This window comes from Typha angustifolia, chromosome 15, assembly GCF_048772165.1.
Source record: "Typha angustifolia cultivar Huaian chromosome 15, ASM4877216v1, whole genome shotgun sequence".
In the NCBI taxonomy this organism is placed as follows: Eukaryota; Viridiplantae; Streptophyta; class Magnoliopsida; order Poales; family Typhaceae; genus Typha; species Typha angustifolia.
The window spans coordinates 2504868-2525304 of record NC_133253.1 but is presented as its reverse complement, the minus strand read 5'-3'; the positions used below and the strand labels follow the sequence as shown (position 1 = coordinate 2525304).

Sequence of the window (20437 nt, the reverse complement as noted above, 5' to 3'; positions counted from 1 at the left end):
TTACACGTTTTCTTTTCTTCCGTTAAAATTTCTCTCTTAAATATAATTATACTTAATTATAGGAGATATAATTTAATATTAAATTGATTATTTGGAGATAAATTTTAATTTAAATATAATTCTCTATCTCTATCTATTAAAATTTAATTTGAATCAATCTTAAACTAATGGGAGATATATGTAAATAATAAAAATAATCAAAAAGATAAAATGTAATTAAATTTTCATCAAGTTAATTATAAAAGACATCAATACCCTTATTTTGATATATATATATATATATATATATATATATATATACATTACTCTCAATTAATGATATATATATCTTTTACTTAATAAAATATTAAGATAATATAATTGTTAAAAAATAATGTGCAAGATTATATATCTAAAAAAAATTACCTGCTGAACCGGTAATATCTTTTATTTCTATTATATCCTTAAAGATCTTAACCGTTAGATCTTCATCAAATTGATTGATAAAGAAACCCTCTAATAATAATAATAATAATTATTATTATTATTTTATGTAGTAGCTCCACCTAGTTATTTCTATTTTAGTGATATCATTGAGCATATACGATAACGGTTTTTTGGAATCCATATCCTGCTACCCTGCAATAAAAATATATATGAGACAAAATTTATCAATCTCTAACAATATTCTATTAGGAATATTATGGTAAGAACTAACTATAATTATAATTTCAAAAGAACCACACAGGTTTTAGCTAATTATTGTATTATGTCTTAATTAATTGGACAAGATCTGTGTAAAGAGTTGATAGAATATAAAATATGAAATAAGTGTTCAAGAAGAACTTGACTAAGTATTTTAAATAGGTGGACAAATGATCAGAGGTCTTAAATTCTAGTCATGTGATCAGACTTTTTAATTCGAATTTTATTTTGTGGGCTCATAAAAAAATTTAAAGCTCTCGTTTTCTTGTCTGATCCTGACCCGGAGGAATTGTCATCTCTGGGCCAACCTTTCGTTCCCATCCACTCCTCCTGATCCAAATCTTTAGACGCAAGAAATTCTTCAAAATATCTGCTATTATTAAAACTGAATTTAGATTTAAAAAGACTTTATTTAAAATAGTTTTATGGACCTAATATAATATCGTAGATTATAAACACACACACACAAAAAAAAAAATAAACTTTTTAATGTAATAAATTATTTTATTAAAATAATTTAAAAATAATTAATGGAATATAAAATCCTTTTTATGATAACAAAAGACCCACGTGAATCACGAACAGTCACAACCAGATCAATGGAGCCCAGGGGAATATTGGGAGTAGATCCGCATGTGATGATTGTCGGACCAATGACAGCAAAGATTGGTATTTTCTTAATTTTTTTACTACCTCGAATATTGTTCTTTAAATTAATTAAGGATTACCTTTGCTCTAAGTTAATCCATCTCTAATGCCGCCAGGTTAAGTAGAGCAGACATAGCTATTACCAGCACGTTATCAGTGATATGTTAATGATCAACTATCCTCGATCTATAAATGCAAGCTGAGGGTGTTGAGCTTGAGAGAGAAAATTATAGTTAGGTAGGCAGAGAGAGAAAGAGAGAGAGAGATGGGAGAGATGGGAAATATAGGTACTATTGTCCTACTGCTCTTGGCCCATATAGCTCTCGCTGCCGCCGGCCCGTCGGTTATCATCGTCGGAGCCGGCTTTTCCGGTGAGTTCTATCGATGTCTATTTATACACTCACTCATCATTAATAGCATAAGTCGTCAGAAACGTTTATCCATACACACTAATGACATGCACACATATCCTCAGGGATCTCGGCGGCGAAAACCCTGTCGGATGCCGGCATCACCGACATCCTCATCCTGGAGGCCACTGACCACATCGGCGGCCGCATCCACAAGACCAACTTCGCCGGAATCAACGTGGAGATGGGAGCTAACTGGGTGGAAGGTGTCAATGGTGATCAGATGAACCCTATATGGACTATGGCTAACGAACTTAAGCTAAGAAACTTCTACTCGGACTTTGAAAACCTCTCCTCCAATACTTACAAGCAAGGGTAATATACATCCATCACATATTCATCCTTGCCACTGCAAATTAAGAGCTTTGTGTTTCTACTACTTTTTGATCGATCACTTATTAGTTCATAGCTTGTACTCTTTTTGGTATGCAGTGGTGGGCTTTACAAGAACTCAGAAGTCCAAGAGGTTATAGACTTATCTGACAGTGTACATACTGACGGTGAAAGTTTATCAACAAGTTTACCTTCCAGTGGACGCAGTGACATCTCCGTTTTGACAATGCAACGCCTCAAGGACCAGTAAATACCATTATCGTCCTTTCACATACTTGAACTACTAGTTAGTGTTAGTATGATTAATTTCTCTCTACTATCTACTCAGTGTTCCTTCGACGCCACTGGAAATGGTGGTGGACTACTACAACTACGACTACGAGTTCGCCGAGCCGCCGCGTGTGACGAGCTTGCAGAACACCGTACCGTTGGCTACTTTTGCCAACTTTGGAGAGGACGTTTACTTCGTGGCGGACCAGCGAGGCTACGAGAGCGTGGTGTATCACGTAGCCCACCAGTTCCTCAGGACCAGCAGAACCGGCGCCATCGTAGATCCGAGGCTTAAACTTAACAAGGTGATTTGATTAGATAGCAAATTTTTGGTTATACTAGTAAAGCTAATTCTAGCGTCGTCTTATTGGTTTGAAGAAAAGGCTGGTTACATATAAGATTATTTTATCTGAAAAAAAATGTGCACTTCAAGTGTCTATCTCCGTTCTTTTCCCGGAATCGATAATGTGGGCCGGATTAGATGGCTTGGTCTCTATATAAGCAAAAACAATAACGGAATTCATATTAATAATAATATTTTATAAGTTATATAATTTATTATATTTTATAATACTCTATTTTTTTAATCTGATTTTTATATACCACACTCTATATTTTACCTGTTTTTTAAGATTTTATAACACGACCCCTCATTGTTTTCCTATAATTTTTATTTAACATCTTGAATTAATTTTTATAAAATAATTTATAAATATCTAAATTATCCTTATCTTTTTCATATCACTTTCTCTTTCAAAAAAAAAAAGGAGAGGAAGAAAAGGAGCGGAGGAAAAGGCGGAGGAAGGGAGAGGGAAAGATAAAGAAAGTGTGATTTATAATTTATATATATATATATAAGAACATCCAAATAGTAGTACTTTATTAAAAACAAAAATTATCTAAATTTAATAAGTTTGAAATTTAACAAAGAGAAACAATATTTTAGTTTAGCTTAAAATTTTATTAGGGTTTCAAATTTCAAATTTTATTAGTGTGTCGAGGTATTTCACACACTTTTTGCTTTTTTGATTAAACACGTACACTTTTGTTTGAACACACTTACTTTTTGTTGCTTCGTATTTTTTCAAGGGTAACGTTTATTTTGCATAATTGTGCATATAATTATAATTAAAATGAAATAGTTAGAATAAAATATCCTGCCTAGCTCATTTAATAAAACCCTGTCAAATTACTAAAATTCCTATATTATATTTGTTAAACAAACTAATCGCAGATAAGGATAATTTGAGTATTTTCACTAATTTTTAGTATATTTATTATAATAATAATATTTTAGTAATTTGGGCAAACTCTATTAATTTGAAACAAAACTCTTAACAATTTTTATTTAGCGTAAGTGCGATAACTTATTTAGTAAAAAAAAAATACATAAAAGGGGGTAAAATAATTTTACATGTTACTACAATGAAGTAAAATATAATTAATTATATTTAAAAAAACAATGTTATTATCTCTTTCATGATAACTTGAGAAAGTTAATTACAAGATTAACTTTAAGGCAAATACTTCAATGCACCTTTAAAAATTATAATCTTAATCCAACGAAAGCTATAATAGCCCGTTTTCATACTCGGTACCGGAAACTGGTACCGGTTCCAAAACCACATTACATTTAGAGCAACTCCAACCAAACTCTAAATTTCAAATTTGGAGCCTTGTTGAGCTCCAATGGAGCTCTAAAACTAGCTCCAAATTTGGAGCCCCACCATGAAAATGGAGCCCGGCTTCATTTGTCATTTCAACCTTTTAAAAATACCAAAATTGCCCAATAATTATTATATTCAATAATTTTAATTCTATTTGTATCTTTTATTAAACAATTTATTTAGTTAAACTGAGTATATAATTAATTTTACTAATCGGTTTTTAACAAAAATAGTATAATTAGAAAGGTCTCATCGAGACATTTAAAATGAGTCTAATATTAAATTATTTTTAAGTTAATTTAAATTTAAATTTTTTATTATTTATAAAAATGAGTCTAACATTAAATTATTTTTGAGTTAATTTAAATTTAAATTTTTTATTATTTATAAAAATGAGTCTAATAAATTGTGTCCTAAAATATAATTACTTAAAATTATTCCCAATGTAAATATTACACATTAAAATACATTAGATAATTTGGTTAAGAAAGAAGGTGACTACGGAACCGGAACCGAAACCGGTGGCTAACTTAACAGAATATTAAATATCTATTATTTTTATTACCTTTGGTTAATTTCTGCTTATAGTATGTAATATAATTTTGATATTTTTAGTTAATGACATGTAATGCTTATTTCGTGTAATATAATTTTGATGCGTTTAATTAATAAAATTAGTAATTTAAAATTATTTTTGAAACTATTGAATATTAGTCTTATTTTAAAGATCTCGATGAGAGTTTTCTAACCATTTATTTTTTATTAAAAAATAATAACGCTAAGATGACCTATTAAGTAATTTAAAATAGCTAATATAATAATATATATTATATTATTATTTTAATATATATGGAGCCCGGTGCGTTGGAGTATCGAGCTCTTGCTCTATTTTTGGCTTCATATTTGGAGCCTTTGGGCTACAAATATGGAGCTAGCGTTAGAGATGCTCTAAGAAAAAGAGTTTATTAGTTAAAAAGATTTAATCACGTGTGCATAACATTTCAATTTTCTTATTATACCTTGAAGATCTTAACCATTAGATTTTCATCAAACTGATTGATAAATAATTAACTCATACGGAAGAAGCTCTCTACATGTTTTTTTTTTCTTCCGTTAAGATTTCTCTCTTAAATATAATTATGTCTTAATTATAGGAGATATCATTTAATATTAAATAATTTAAATTTAATTATTTAGATATAAACTTCAATTTAAATATAATTATCTATTTCTATCTATTAAAATTTAATTTAAATCAATCTTAAACTAATGGGATATATATGTAAATAACAAAAAATAATAAAAAAAATGTAATTAAATTTTCATCAAGTTAATTATAAAAGACATCAATACCCTTATTTTGATATATATACATTACTTTTAGTTAATGATATATATGTCTTTTACTTGATAAAATATTAAGATAATATAATTGTCAAAAAATAATGTGCAAGATTATATATCTAAAAAATATTAACTACTAAACCGATAAAATGTTAGAGTTTTATCAAACTGATTGATAAAGAATTAACTCTATGCCATGCTACCGAAGAAATACTCTAACTTTAATCCTGCATTAATTCTGCATATAGGTGGTGAGGCACATCAGCCAATCACGAAGTGGTGTGGTGGTAACTACGGAGGATGGATCGGTTTACAAAGCAGATTATGTCATGGTCTCTGTTAGCATTGGCGTCCTCCAAACTAAGCTCATCACGTTTGAGCCAGCCTTACCAGTAAGTTATATATATATATAAACAAAATGGAATCGTATATAATTTTAACTTATACTAAAGTAGAAATCTTATATTATTTACGTATATATATTGTATCAGCAATGGAAGATCCTGGCATTGTATCAGTTTGACATGGCCGTGTACACCAAGATATTCCTAAAATTCCCACATAAATTTTGGCCTGAAGGCAATGGGACAGAGTTCTTCCTCTACGCAAGTGAAAGGAGGGGATACTATCCAGTGTGGCAGGTACGCGTTAATCTTTCAACCGGATAGATAATAAATAAACAATACTTAAATTCCCAGTCTTTTACGATGGCAGTGCTAAATAATATCAACTTGTTCCACTAATTAAAATGCTTGGTTTGCGAATGCATGCATGGACGTACTCACGTGTAGCAATTCGAGAAGCAATACCCAGGAGCCAACGTGCTACTGGTAACGGTGACCGACGAGGAATCGAGAAGGATAGAGCAGCAGCCGGACTCGGAGACGAAGGCGGAAGCCATGGAAGTGCTGAGGAGCATGTTTGGGAAGAACATACCAGAGGCAACGGACATACTCGTCCCAAGGTGGTGGTCTGATAGGTTCTATAAGGGCACTTTCTCCAATTGGCCTATTGGTGTTAACCGCTACGAGTATGATCAGATTCGGGTACGTAATTACCTACCTTAACTACTCTTCTTCCATACTTATATATACGTATCTTTTGCTCATTAATTGCTCATAAGAATCGATCATCTTCTCATATTTTTTTTTTCATGCATGGATGCATGCAGGCGCCGGTGGGGAGGGTTTACTTCACCGGAGAGCATACAAGTGAGCATTACAATGGCTATGTTCATGGAGCTTATCTTGCAGGTTTACGTCTCTCTTTTAAATTGTTAGTCTTTCGTAGAAATATTTTTTTAATTTAATAATATAATAGTTAAATATCATAATAACTCTATTAAAAAATTTAAGCACTATTCATTATATTTATATCTTATGCTATATTTATCCCATCAATTTAATAACTTTTGTATTAAATCAAAGAAATATTAGTCGCAATATTATAAATTTTTTTTATTCATTTTGTATCACATCAAAAATAATTATTACACTATTATTTCATAATATAAGTGAACATAAAAATTAATTATTTTAAAATAAAATTTATTTTAACATAATGAACAAGTATTTTTAAGAATTGATATTATTCATAAAGAGAGTTTAAAATATAAAAAGGGATGCTAACAGTATCCAGTACTTTTCATCCATTAAATTTTTAATATTTTATCCTATTATTGTCAAAAGAAAGTAACATCAAAGATATAGATGTAATTAAATATAAAATTTAGAAGGATACATACACTACTAAGAAGGAACTTTGGGATATTTTATTAACTTCAAAACGAGATGATCATATTTGTGATGCTTATTATATGTGCGTAGGAATTGATTCTGCAAATATGATGATCAAATGCATCAAGACTGGGTTCTGCAAAGTCACAATCAAGGACAAAGAGACTTAAAATTCTCCAAGGTAATAGGTTTTACCACCACAAGATAGCAACTTTTTTATTAAAAAAAAATAAAGTGAATACATTTGAATTTATACAGAAAATTCTCTTCTCTTTGCAGGCAGAGGGAAAAATAAAATAAAATAAATGAGATGCTATGATTTTTGCGGGAGATAAAGAAGGCTTTTGGCATGTTCCAAATTTTATTTTGATCTCGTGTTGTTCTTCTACGTATCTTTATTTGTAATGAACATCATGGCAGTGTTAATTGCATCTTTTATTAGTTAATGCAACTGAGAATTTCTTCGTGAACTTGATTATTTTATGGGTGAAATTTTATATTTGTGGGTGAAAAATAGAAGGATAATATGCAAAAATATAATCATAAGGCAACAAAAAAAATTGCAATTATATATATATATATATATATATATATGCAATCTCTAAGATCCCAAGCCCAATTATTTGAAAAGGCTATTCATTTGTCAATTGATCTGTTTGTGGCCCATTTGTGGGATCTCGTATTCATAGTTTATAATCAAACACTATTTTAGTATAATTAATACCATAATTTATAACTATATTTTTTTATTCTTTATTTTATATTTTTAATAACTAAATACCATTTTATCCATGACGTCCTTTATTTTAAGTATTGTAAATAAATCGTAAGTGTAATATTATTTATGAATTACTTTATTCTTCAGCCAAACGAGCTAATATTAAGGTGACTCACACAGTAGCAGTGGCCCATATCCAATTAAAATGAGCCCATATATATATATATAGAAGCAGCAGGCAAAGAAGGGGAAGTTTAAGCCCAACGAATAGCTGAAACTTATACTGATAAGAAGATATGATATGATCTCATTTCATGCGAGAGATAGATAACTTTCTTTGCCAGTGTTGCTGCAGATGTTAGAAGTGCATTAATTGCTGATTAGGTCTGACAGAAGTTGGCCCGACACGATAATCTTGTTTGTAAATAGGTTTGAGTTTTGTCTAATTAAACTTAGATCGTAATAAGTCAACTCGCCTAACCTAATTATTAAATAGATTGTGTCATTATTTATTATCTCAACCCATCTAATTCGTTTATAACATCAAAGAAAAGTTATCTATAATTTGAATAAACCCAAGGCAGGCTACTCCTAGAATGCTCCTCAAGAGAATCTGTAGCCTATTGAGCCTTCAATTAAGAGAACAGAGCTGAGCTATCTTTCTCAACGCTATTTATTGCTTATTTGCTTTGGATGGCTGGAAATATTTATCTTAAGAAGAAGGCAAGGGGAACAGAAAACAGACTAAAGATTATGTATCGGTACACCCCAACCTAAACCTAAGATTCTTTGTTCAATCTAACTCTTTTGACCAAACTAGCTCTCTTCCAAAATCTATTTATTAGAATAGACTATTCTTAAACTTATTTATTACACGTGATCTAATTTACTGTTGCCCTAACAAAAATGTTGAATTGATCAATATTTTTTTTCTTAGACAAAAACGCTAATCAGTTTAACATTTTTATCTAGTCCTAAAACGCTGATCTGTTTAACGTTTCATGTATATAAATCTCTTTAACTTAATCTTTCAGCAATTTAGGAAAAAAATTATCTAGCAATAAAAATACTGAATCGATTAGTGTTTTTAAAAATACTAATCAGTTCAGCGTTTTTATTCGGGTTATAGCAAATTAGACCCCATTTGTTAAATAAGTCTGAGGGTAGTTCGTTTTGGTAAAAAATTAAAAATTTGAGGCTATTTTGGTCAAGAACTCCTCCACAGAGCAGTTTGATCGAGAAAAAAGAGGAGTAGCGCAGCCCCATTAAAATTAAAGAAAATCACTATCAATAAATTCCCGAACAACAATAAATCAACATATAAATTTAAACAATTTGTCTCACCTAATAATCAATTTATGATCAGTGTAACTTATTTAATAAACGAATTGTGTTCCTATTTAAAATTGAATCATGTTTGTATTTGTGAATTACCGTATACCGATCACATCCGAGGATCATAAACTAATTAAAGATCCGTACATGTGCAATCTTTATTAGACTTATTGGGCCTTCTACTACTATTACTTGCGATGTGTTATTATTATCCCTTAAAAATTACTACAATTCCATCTAATTAAGCATCTCATGCTTATTCCAGTTTCAAGATTTTTCTTCTACAACAAAGTAAATAACTCGCATTAAAATATTTTATCGATCCATAGCAACAGCATTCTTACATCTCTGGCCGTTGACTAAGAGAGCCTAAGAAGCACATTTATTTTAAAGTTCTCATTTGCTTATTTAAGCAATAGCTAAGTATTGAATCATAAGACATGAATCACCAACCACAATGGAAATATAAGTCAAATTTTGTTACTACCTTTATATGTGCTAGATGAATGGAAAATATTGGTCAGCCAAAGTGGCCTGACTTTGAAATTAACTCAAAGAACTTGATCCAATTTAGTCTGGAATTTTGAGCCTAGGCTGCATTTAATAGACTAGAATTAAAAAAAAAAGAACTGGGCCATGAATGAGCTTAATCAAAGTAGAAAGTTTTGATTAGGTTTTTCTTAGGATTAGTACATCATTAAGTCAATCCAGCCTGGCCTGGTCCATTTACATGCTTGTCATGTTCATCCTTAATGTCAGGGAGATGATTGGTATTAGTTGCTTGAATTAATCTTATTTCAAGAATATATATGTATATATCTAGACAGTGGAAATTAAAGGAGAATTTATTAGAAACATCTTAGGTTAATCTTACTATGAGAATATTTATATTTTACTTTTAATGCCTTTAAAAATATACTCAGTTAACTTTAATCTAGCAGCGACCGACGGAATAAAAAATATACTTTTTTATTAATTTTAAAAATAGAAAACTAATTATCTCTTGTTTATTCTTAAATCCTAGTTAATTTAACTCATCTTTACAATAATTATTGGTTAAACAAACTAATGCTGGGATATTTTTAAAATATTAAAAGTAAATCACTATGGGTAATGTGCAAAATAAGTGATGTTTTTTTTTTCCACAAATTTCTAAATAAAATGCAATGCTAATTATTAGATATATTAAGTTTTCTATGTGGATGCTTTGAATGGACAAGGAAATTGGTACCCAAAAAATAAGTTTATTTTTCTAATGAATTTTCGTAATGTTAAAGTTGATTTTACTAAATAAGATTGATAAAGAGAGGAATAATGGGTCTTTGTAATTTAATTATAATTATTGATTAGGGATAAATTTTTTTTCGCCTTCTAAATTATTATCCTTTTTCACAATAATTCTCTCAATTTCTTTTAAATACGATGACAGTATAAAATATCTCAGTTGACTCATTCTATTATGAGATTATTATGTATAAAAAAATAATTTAAAGAGTCATTAAGTATTAAAAACAAAGTTCAGAGGTTATTATAAAAAAGGTGATAGTTCAAGAGGAAAAAAATATATCTCTATTTTATGAACTAATAAGATTAAATTTTAAAAACTGAGTGTATATATATTTTGGCTATAATTAAATGCTCCTAATTTATATGTTTTAGAGTCTTCTGTTGCCAATTGAAAAATAAAATTTTGGCTAAGTTGCAAAAGGATGAGGAAGGACGAGAGGGGGGTTGATTTGCAAGAAAAGGCCGGTAAGAAAAAGAAAAAAGGTTTTTATATTAGTTGTTTGAAATGTAACGCACCAAATCATCATCATCCATCGCCTTCTCTACCACCTCATGTGCATCTCAGGATCTCTTCTCTCTCCTCTCTCTCCTCCTCCTCCTCTTCTTTATATATCCTTTGTGCTCTTTACCTTCTTCGCTAATCGAGTTAACCGAAATTGGAGGAAGAAAAAGAAAGGGGGAAACAAAAGGGAATCGGGAAAGAGGTATTCTTTCGTGTTTGTGTGTGTGTGTGTGTGTGTGTATATATATATTTATATATATATATATATAAGGCAACGAGAGGAGGAGGTGAGGGTGTGTGCGGTGCCCCCTCTTTGTTCTTCCGATGCCCACGTCGAGATCTTAAGGACAGAGAGATCCCCTCGATCTCGCACCGGAAGCGCCCCAGATCGATCGGTGAGCGACCGTCCAATCCTTTTCCTTGACTTGCTATCCGATGTCGTCTCAATTGCGTCCTTGTCTGTCTTATCTGTGTTTTTGGATCTATCTGGTGAGGATCTGAGCTTCGTTGATTGATTTGGTTGAAGCCCATTTCTGGATTGTTGAATTTTTGTTGGATTGTGGATTTGGATTGGATCGTGCCGGTCTTTCTTCTTTGCTAGATCTGATGTCGAGCGGATTGTACTTATGCTTTTTTCCAACTGTTGTATAAGGTGGCAAAAAGATCGAATTTTGTTGAATGGGTGTTGGTTACTTGTTTTGGTTCTGGTCTTTTAGATCGGATCTGGTGAATTTGATTGCAGGATGTCGTTTGCTGTCTTTTTGGATGTCGTTCCCTGCGTTCCTTTGGTGATGATGGATTTGATTGCAGGATTGCAGAAACGAAGATGGAGTCGGATCTAGGCAAGCTTTTTATCGGGGGAATTTCCTGGGACACCAACGAAGACCGCCTTCGTGAGTACTTCAAAAACTTTGGGGAGGTGGTGGAAGCTGTGATCATGAAGGATAGGAACACTGGGCGAGCTCGTGGATTTGGATTCATTGTGTTTGCAGACCCAGCTGTTGCAGAGAGAGTCGTCATGGAGAAGCACATGATCGACGGGCGTATGGTAATTAATTCACCTTATCCTTACTGAATCTATTTAGTTGTTGGACATTATTGTTGCATTTGTAATTCCATGTTTCTAAGACACAGAATTCAGTATCTGATTCATCTAGGCATTGCCATTATTGGGAATAGTGAATATTGGATGATAATCCTGCAGAATTCATGACATTGGTTGATGCATTTCTTAGGTGGAGGCCAAAAAGGCTGTCCCGAGGGATGATCAACTCGCCCTTAACAAGAACAGCAGCAGTGTCCATGGTTCTCCTGGTCCTGGCCGCACAAAGAAGATATTTGTGGGAGGCCTGGCATCTACTGTAACAGAAGCCGATTTCAAAAATTACTTTGATCAGTTTGGAACTATCACTGATGTTGTTGTGATGTATGATCACAACACGCAGAGACCGAGGGGCTTTGGGTTCATCACATACGATTCTGAGGATGCTGTAGAAAAGGCGTTGCTCAAAACCTTCCATGAACTAAACGGTAAGATGGTTGAGGTCAAGAGGGCTGTTCCCAAAGAATTGTCCCCTGGGCCAACCATGCGCTCACCCATTGGAGCATATAACTATCCACTGAGTAGGGTCAATAACTTTCTCAATGGATACACCCAGGGGTATGGTCCGAACTCTATGAGTGCCTATGGAATGAGGACGGATGCTAGGTTTGGACTCCTAACAGGAGGCCGTAATGGTTATCCCTCGTTTGGTCCTGGTTATGGGATTGGCATGAACTTTGAGCCAGGCATGAACTTAAGATTTGGTGGAAACTCAAATTTTAATAATAACCTCAATTATGGAAGGCAACTGAGCCCTAATTACAGCGGGAGTTCAAGTAGATATACAAGTAATGTTGGCTATGGTGTGGGTAATGATGCTACTGGATCTGTGTTTAGTTCAGTGGCTCGTAATGTATGGGGTAATGGCAGTCTTAACTATACTACCAACTCCACAAGTTCTAATGCCTTCATGACTTCTGGAAATGGAAGCCTAGGTGGATTTGGCAACAATAGTGTGAATTGGGGCAGTCCGTCTTCTCCTATATCTGGTCACGGCGTGGGCAGTGGTTCAGGCTATGCTAGCGGAAATCTTGGTTATGGAGCTGGAGAAAATAGCTTTGGTCTAGGTGGTAACAGCTACGGGAGGAACATAGGTTCTGCTGCTGTTAATTCTTCTTTCCCTGTATCAAGCACTGGATATGAAGGAAACTTTGCACATTCATATGGTAGTAGCTCAATTTATGGAGACACTACCTGGAGATCTGCATCTTCTGAGCTTGATGGGACTGGTCCATTTGGTTATGGGCTTCGCAGTACAGCTTCAGATGTCACAACCAATGGTCCAGAAGGTTATAATGCCCGCTATGAGGATACTAGTAGGAAAACAAATAGAGGTGAGAGGCTCCTTCCTTTTTCTGCTATACATTTGTAATCACTATCTGTGTTTAGCTAGGCGAAGTAATTTAAATAAGTAAAACAGTGTGGTATATTTGGTGGATTAGTGGTTAAGGTAGTTAATGATAGAACTAATTAACCCTTCATATATTTCAGTTAACATGAGTTCCAGTCCTATTAATGGGTAAATCAGTATTGTATTAACAGTTGAATTTGAACTAACAATTCACATTTTAAGTGGAAAACACAATGTTAGAAGAAATGCTTGAAAAATGTCTCATTATGTGTTGACTAATTCTACCTGCAACCATATGTGTTTTATAAGACGTGACAAATGATGAAGTTCAACACATTTTGCAAGGAGATTGTTATTGTAGCTACGTAACAAATGTACCATACATTTCTGTACTTTGCCTGTATTACTTGTACAGGACGGCATTGAATAGATTGATTTGAATTTTTTTTTTTGTTTGCAATTTGCCGTTGTATAAGAGTTAAATACTTTCAGATGGTCTGATTTTAATGTTCTCATCCAGTTCCTGTGGTACTTGGATGATGTGTTGCAATCTATTGTAGCAAGCACTAGCTAAGACTAGTGTTTACCATAATGATTTTGATAGTTAATTTGAGTTGCACTATTACAGGACAGCTTTACAGACAGAGATAAATGGAGCAGCTAACTAATTTACCTCATAGTAGGTAGCGGGTTTAAGTGGACATGATGTCATAAACGTTCTTTCGATCTGTGAGCACTGAGTTGCACCTCTAAGAACGAACCTATAATGTGCTATTTTGGAGATTAGTATTTAAGCCACACGGTCATCTGTAGTCAAACTTTTTCTTTAGAAGATTTTGGGAGATATTTCACCCTTCATCATATAGATGATTGAGCCTCAATACTAAGCCCCATGCATATTATATTGTACACTATTAGGCTAATATTTAAAGATATAGAGCTACAATTGGGTTATACTCTGATGTAGACATCATTGATATATTACATGGGTACATCTATCAATGCGATTTCTTCTTCAGAAAATTATTCTTGAGTAAATTTTTAATTAAATTTGCTTTTTGTAGTGTTTATGGTTATATTTATTTTTTGGGATTTTTACAAATCACACCCTACATTTTACCTATTTTATGATTCGCACTCCGTCTTTGGGGATTTTATAACGCGACCCCTCATTTTTCCTATAATATTTATTTAACACCCTAACGTTACTTTAGCTAACTGACATTAACCATGTTATATGGTTTATGTGATTCTAGTTCAAAAATTACTAAAATACCCTTAAAGAATCATCTTTAAACCCTAAAATCCTAAAATGGGGTTGAGTTGTCTTTAAACCCTAAAACCCCAAAATGGCATTCAACCAAAAATGATTACAGAAACTAACCCTAAAATCCCAACTTAGGAGGAGTGATGTAGGCTTGGAGAAGCTCTTGTCGTTTGGGCAACTTCGGAAGGCAACCTCCTTCAATCTTCGACTACTTGATGTTTTGGTAATGTAGGCTTTGGGAAGCTCTTATTCCAAACTGCAACCTTCCGACTATAAGCTCCTTCAACTCTAATGGCTTGGTGTTTGGGGAGCTACTGCTTGGGGTTTGGAAGCTTTGAGGTCAGCTTGGCATTTAGGGATGTTCTTCATAGTTTGGGAAGCTATGAGATAATAAATTATAAAGGTTTAAGTTATGAATAAAATTAGAGATGAGTACAAGGGTAATTTAGGAATATTATAAATTATATAATAGATTATAACAGAATATTCTCTTTCTGGTATCGTTCTGTTTGATAATAGTTAGGTTAAGTTAACTCAGGGTGTTAAATGAACATTACTATAAAAAGGAAGGGTCGCGTTATAAAATCCCCAAAGACGGGGTGCAAATCACAAAATAGGCAAAATGTAGGGTGTGATTTATAAAAATCCCTTACTTTTTTTACAGTTGTTTAGAGTGCTATTTACTTATTGTTATTATAAAGTCTATATATATGCTAATTTTTTTACTCCGGAATTAATGAAGAAATGATTTTTTTTTTGAAATTTATCTCTAACTTGAATTTTGGATGTGAAACCTTAGTTGATGATAGAGGTGTAAAATCCCATTCTTTTTTTATTTAACTATTATTATTCTTAAAACCCTAACTATCTTGTTGGTTCACATCATACTCCTTGCATATTATTATGCATTCCACAGTCTACACTGTAAAATGATGTACATGCACATAGCAACAATCATCATGTGAGATTGCCTCTTGTTCAGTGGTGGCATACCAATAAGCGCACAAATGCCCCCTTTTTAGAGTGATATTACTGCAGTATTTCTAATGGATGATAATTTATATCCAGATCAAACAACATATATGATATATCTATTAACAGATATTGAAGTTTCATTATCATGTGATTTCTTATATGTGAGTTTATGTCAAGCGAAAGATATATGTGGGAAATCAACTCAAAAAGGCAAAACTAATTGGTTTGATTTCATATAATGTGTAAAAAGTTTGTGAGTAATGCAACTACTATTGAAGTTTCTCTGAAAGCAAGTGCAAAAAATATTAAGGGAAGCCTAGGCTTATTTAATGTTAGATTTACAATGAATTATTGGACTCAATTGGATTGTTAATGAACTTCCTCCATCATGGTCTCACTTTTTGACTGAAGTTGATATACTTCAGTCAAACTAGTTGATTTTTCCACTTCAAAATTGATTTTTACTAGTTTATTTTTGGGTTTGGATAGAAACTAGGTTTCAGTCCGATAAACTAACCAAAACTTGACTAGGACATACCAAAACCGATTCTAACTAATTGATACTGGCTGATGTCACCAAAATTATGTAGCTTCAGCAGAACTTAAGTTGAACTGATCAAAGCTTGTTGAAGTTGCTCTTTTTGGTTAAACTATATTCACTTTTAAGTTTCCTTCACCTAGAAATGCTTCTCGTTGATTTTCCTACCAATCACTTAAATCCAAAAATTGAAGCAGGACAACTTGAGAGTTGAGAGAAATAGAACATGCACATATAGCGGATATATGCAGCTTTTATTAAATTCTGATATATGATTGTTAAAGTTTGCTCAAGTTTCATGCTAGTAGCTGCTATAATATTTCAATCTAAAATAGTTGACAACTTGACATGAAACTTTATTTGTTTCTCAATGTATTAACTTTGTTAACTTACCAACTAATTTAAAACCTTTTTCTATTCAAGAATGGTGATTTTATCTTTTAACAGTAACAGTGTAATCTCTTCCTAACTTCTGGGCTCAAGACATTTGAAAAGGCCCATGAAGTGAAGTTTAGTTAAATAAGTGAAAGCTATTATATCTTGAACGACATATAGGCTTGGCAATATTCAAACTTAGAACCTCCTACTCCTATACTATGTTAACTCACTGATACTATAAAGCTTAAGCTATTAGAAAAATGTGTTTTTATTTTTTCATACTAACAAACTTCAACATTGAACTGCTAGAACTGTACAAACTGAGAATATAAACTAGAGAAATGTGCTTCATAGTGATTATTGGACTGAAATTTGAAACTCTAATTGGAACTGCTGGTCTGAGTGAAGCTGTCAAAACTGAGATTGTGCTGACTCCAGAGAAAAACAAAAAGTGAAAATGAATTTCGAAAGATTTCACTCTCTATGTAGAAATGTGCCTCTTAACTAAATTAAATTCCTGCTTTTAGTATTCTGCCTCTATAACATACCTCCAGGTTCCTTCTTTTATTTTTCTGCCTTGTATTGTCCTTCATACTTTGCAGTTCTATTTTTTATGGACTTTTTGTTCAACCAAGATTATGGTCTTCTTTTATTCAGGAAATGACATTAGTTCTATTTATAATAGAGATTTGTGTTCTTAGATGTCTCCTTGAAAGTCAGGTTGTTCACGGAGAGTGCTTTGTAGTGAAAAAATCCAGGAAGAAATTATTCCAAATCGTGTTGTATATTGGGAAATGGTTATTACTAAATGATAAATTTGTATAATTCATCAATAATATTATTGTGGATTCCATGCCACATTCTGCTCCTAGTATTCTTGTTAGCCTTTCTAAGTTCTCTTCCTCCTCATATTTAGCATTCAATCTACTACTGTAATAAGATGTCGACATTCTCTACTGCTAATGTACTCAACTCATAATAATGATGGTAGCAACTAATTTCAGAGGTTTTATAATTGAAGGCCATTGCATCATAGAGCAGTTAATATTTTGGATTATACAGATAATTTTGCTTTGCTGCAAGTTGAGCTTATTTGGATATTACAGTCTAGAAGAATTCTTTTTCCTTGATGTAGCTTAATTTTTCTGGGCTGCAAGTACGCAGAAATTACAGAACACTCATAATTGAGATTGTTAAGGTATCTATGTAATTAGTGACAACCAGAAAAGTGCCCAACTGCTAGAGGCACCATCACTCCATAGTGTCAACATGTAGATGTGCTAGTGAATGCTGATTTAGGAGCACTATAGCAGCATGAAATGTGGGGTTGATGCAAAAACATTATGCAACCATATGTTCAGATCTCTGTTTCTCATATGCAGTTTTCTATGTCATGCACTAATATAGATCTTTTCTTGATGAACTGGAGATCTTATAGAGAAGTAACAGGATTTTATATTTTGTATTTGCTAATATATCCCTTTCTTTGGTAGTAACCGCAAATGCATTTGTTCTCTGACACCCCTTTGATCTTCACTTGCTCAGGAATTGCTGCCTAGAGAGATGATTCTTTCAGTACAGAGATTATCATAGGTGAAGAACCCAGCCAAATCTGATTCATGTGAATTTCAGAAATCTCATTATAAGCATGGGTTAGTTAATTATTTACAGCTAACCGGAGAGTTGGTTCATGAAATTTAAAACTCTGCGCATTCAAAAATATAGGATTTTGTGTACTGTTTGGGATTTTAGTTTCATTTCAACAGTGAGTTTAGGTCTTCTTTTGGGTTTTGATTGAGATGTGCAATCTGATTGCGGAGTATATTCAAAAGAGTGTTCAATATATTCTGGCAGTGCGCCGATGGGCTTCCTTTTATACGAAAAGCTGCTGCTGTAGCATTGTGTTAGCTATTTGTCGGGACATTTGTTCTTTCGTTTCTTTTTCATTATCTTAATGCAGATGTATGAGAGATCTGGTCTATTTACTCGTTAAACTTTCTGGGATACCATTTTGGTCCCCAAGAATAAGTCTACCACTTATGCTGATTTATTTCTAATCTAATTTGCTTCTAAGAGACTTTTTCAAATATTTCTAACACCTGTACATTCTGTTTCATTTTGATGGTTTATATATCCTCTTTGTTGATTAATTGACCCCCCTTTTTTGTTCAGCCTCTTGGTCAAAGTAGGACCACCGGGACAATCAATGATTACTGTGTTTAAATCCCAACGAGTATGGATAGAGTTGAAAAAGATTTCTAGATAAGACTTATTATTTACGAAGTGTTGGTCTGCATTAAATTCTTGTACTTCCTAGAGAAGCATATATCATATTACATACCTATGTGTGCATAGTTTTAAGTTGTGCATTAAATCACCTAAGTATACACATTTGTCATTTCTATAGTAGTGTTTGATCAGATAGTGGCAACTGTAGCGCTCTGACTCGTTCATAATCGTCTGAGCAAAGGGTCAACCTCCATAAAAGGCCTCAACCCTGAAAAGGATACTGTACAACAATATCTATCACAAATATCAATACATGTTGAACTTTTATTAGACGTGGAAAGGCAAGCATGAAACCCAGCAATCGCAATAGGTCGCTTAGGTCAATCCAGTGGGCTAGAAATCAACCATCTAATGCAGTAGCCCAACCTTTTAACATCCATTTAATTGAGTCACCATTAGTAATATCCGTTTATTTGAAATATCATTAAGTTCCCACCTCTTTCCCAGGAAAAATTCAGAGGTTTGTATCTCTAAGGTTATATCAAGTCAGTATGTATCTAATAGAGAAAAGATTGGATAATTGCCCTCTAGCCTTGTAGGAGACCATAACCGCATCAAAATCCATAAGAGCATGGACCCTCACTTCAAACCCTATTAGTTCTTATAATGTAACTTCCTCCCAGAAAGATAACCCTCTCCAAAGTAGTCTAAGTATCCCTCACTGAAACCTTCTATTTTTCATATCCCACTGTTAACTGTTGAGAAACCCTGGAAGCCTATCTTTTCCACCAACATCATGGAAACCTAAACTATGCTATATTTAGCACCACAACCGCACAAACTTACTACCACCCGGAACACCTTGATAATCTATTAGAACCTATGATTTCTTTCATCTGAGAGCAATCAACAAGAGATCAAATAGCAATTACCAGATCATCTTTCAATGTTCTATTGCCACAACCAGAATTATTACTGGGTACTTCGCATGGGAAAGAATGTAAATACCTTGTAGCAAGACGCCGACAAATGGCCTGAACATTTGCACCGAGTTTTACAACATAGCAAGAAGAGATGGCCATTATAAACTCATCTTAAAATACTTTCCTAGTGTCAAAACAAGTTAGCATCCACAGAAGAATCTCAACAAGTATTTACACATCGTATGGAATAGTAGCACACCAGTTTTAACTTATTGGTTATGGTCATATAGCAGTAAACAACAAGGAACTGCAACAACATCCAACTTACAGAAGATCATCACTAAAGAGTTGAACATGATTAGACTGAAAATAAGGATCAAGCAGTTAAAGTTAAAACCATCCTGTTCTCTGATTTGCTCTCTTAGATTGGATCCTCAATAAAGTTAAACTTATAAACAGTTTTACGAAACATATCGCGCATTATGAAATTAAGTGATATTCAAAACAAAATAATTTGTCATTGAATAGAAAGACAATAGACTAATAAAGGTCCTTTTAACATGTTAAAAATCAAGAACATATTTAAATTGGCATCTAGCCTTCTTGCGGAAGAAAGGAAATATGTCTCCTAAGAAAATTGAGCATATGTTTACTTAGTCACTGTTTCTGTATAATCCGCAGTGCAATAGAAAGAATATCTCAAGAGAATTTAATGCTATTGTCAAGTAAGGCTACACAAT

At 32.8% G+C, this 20437-nt stretch overlaps 2 protein-coding genes across 3 annotated transcripts; both read left to right on the top strand.

The window, feature by feature from the left end:
• Nucleotides 1-1514: 1514 nt before the first annotated feature.
• LOC140777212 (polyamine oxidase 1) lies at nt 1515-7562 on the top strand. The gene is made up of 10 exons (XM_073121168.1): nt 1515-1703; nt 1808-2057; nt 2175-2321; nt 2404-2650; nt 5605-5748; nt 5848-5997; nt 6148-6402; nt 6528-6609; nt 7183-7273; nt 7372-7562. Exons 1-9 carry the CDS (start codon nt 1598-1600, stop codon nt 7260-7262), a joined length of 1461 nt encoding a protein of 486 aa, XP_072977269.1. The 5' UTR covers nt 1515-1597; the 3' UTR covers nt 7263-7273; nt 7372-7562.
• Nucleotides 7563-10966: 3404 nt separating this feature from the next.
• Nucleotides 10967-18526, top strand: LOC140777213 (heterogeneous nuclear ribonucleoprotein 1-like). Of its 2 annotated transcripts, none has more exons than XM_073121170.1 (4): nt 10967-11329; nt 11753-11982; nt 12170-13370; nt 18091-18526. In XM_073121170.1, exons 2-4 carry the CDS (start codon nt 11761-11763, stop codon nt 18102-18104), a joined length of 1437 nt encoding a protein of 478 aa, XP_072977271.1. In that variant the 5' UTR covers nt 10967-11329; nt 11753-11760; the 3' UTR covers nt 18105-18526. The 2 variants fall into 2 exon arrangements, with proteins under 2 accessions (XP_072977271.1, XP_072977270.1); XM_073121169.1 differs by having other exon boundaries at nt 10968-11329; nt 11745-11982.
• Nucleotides 18527-20437: the final 1911 nt, after the last annotated feature.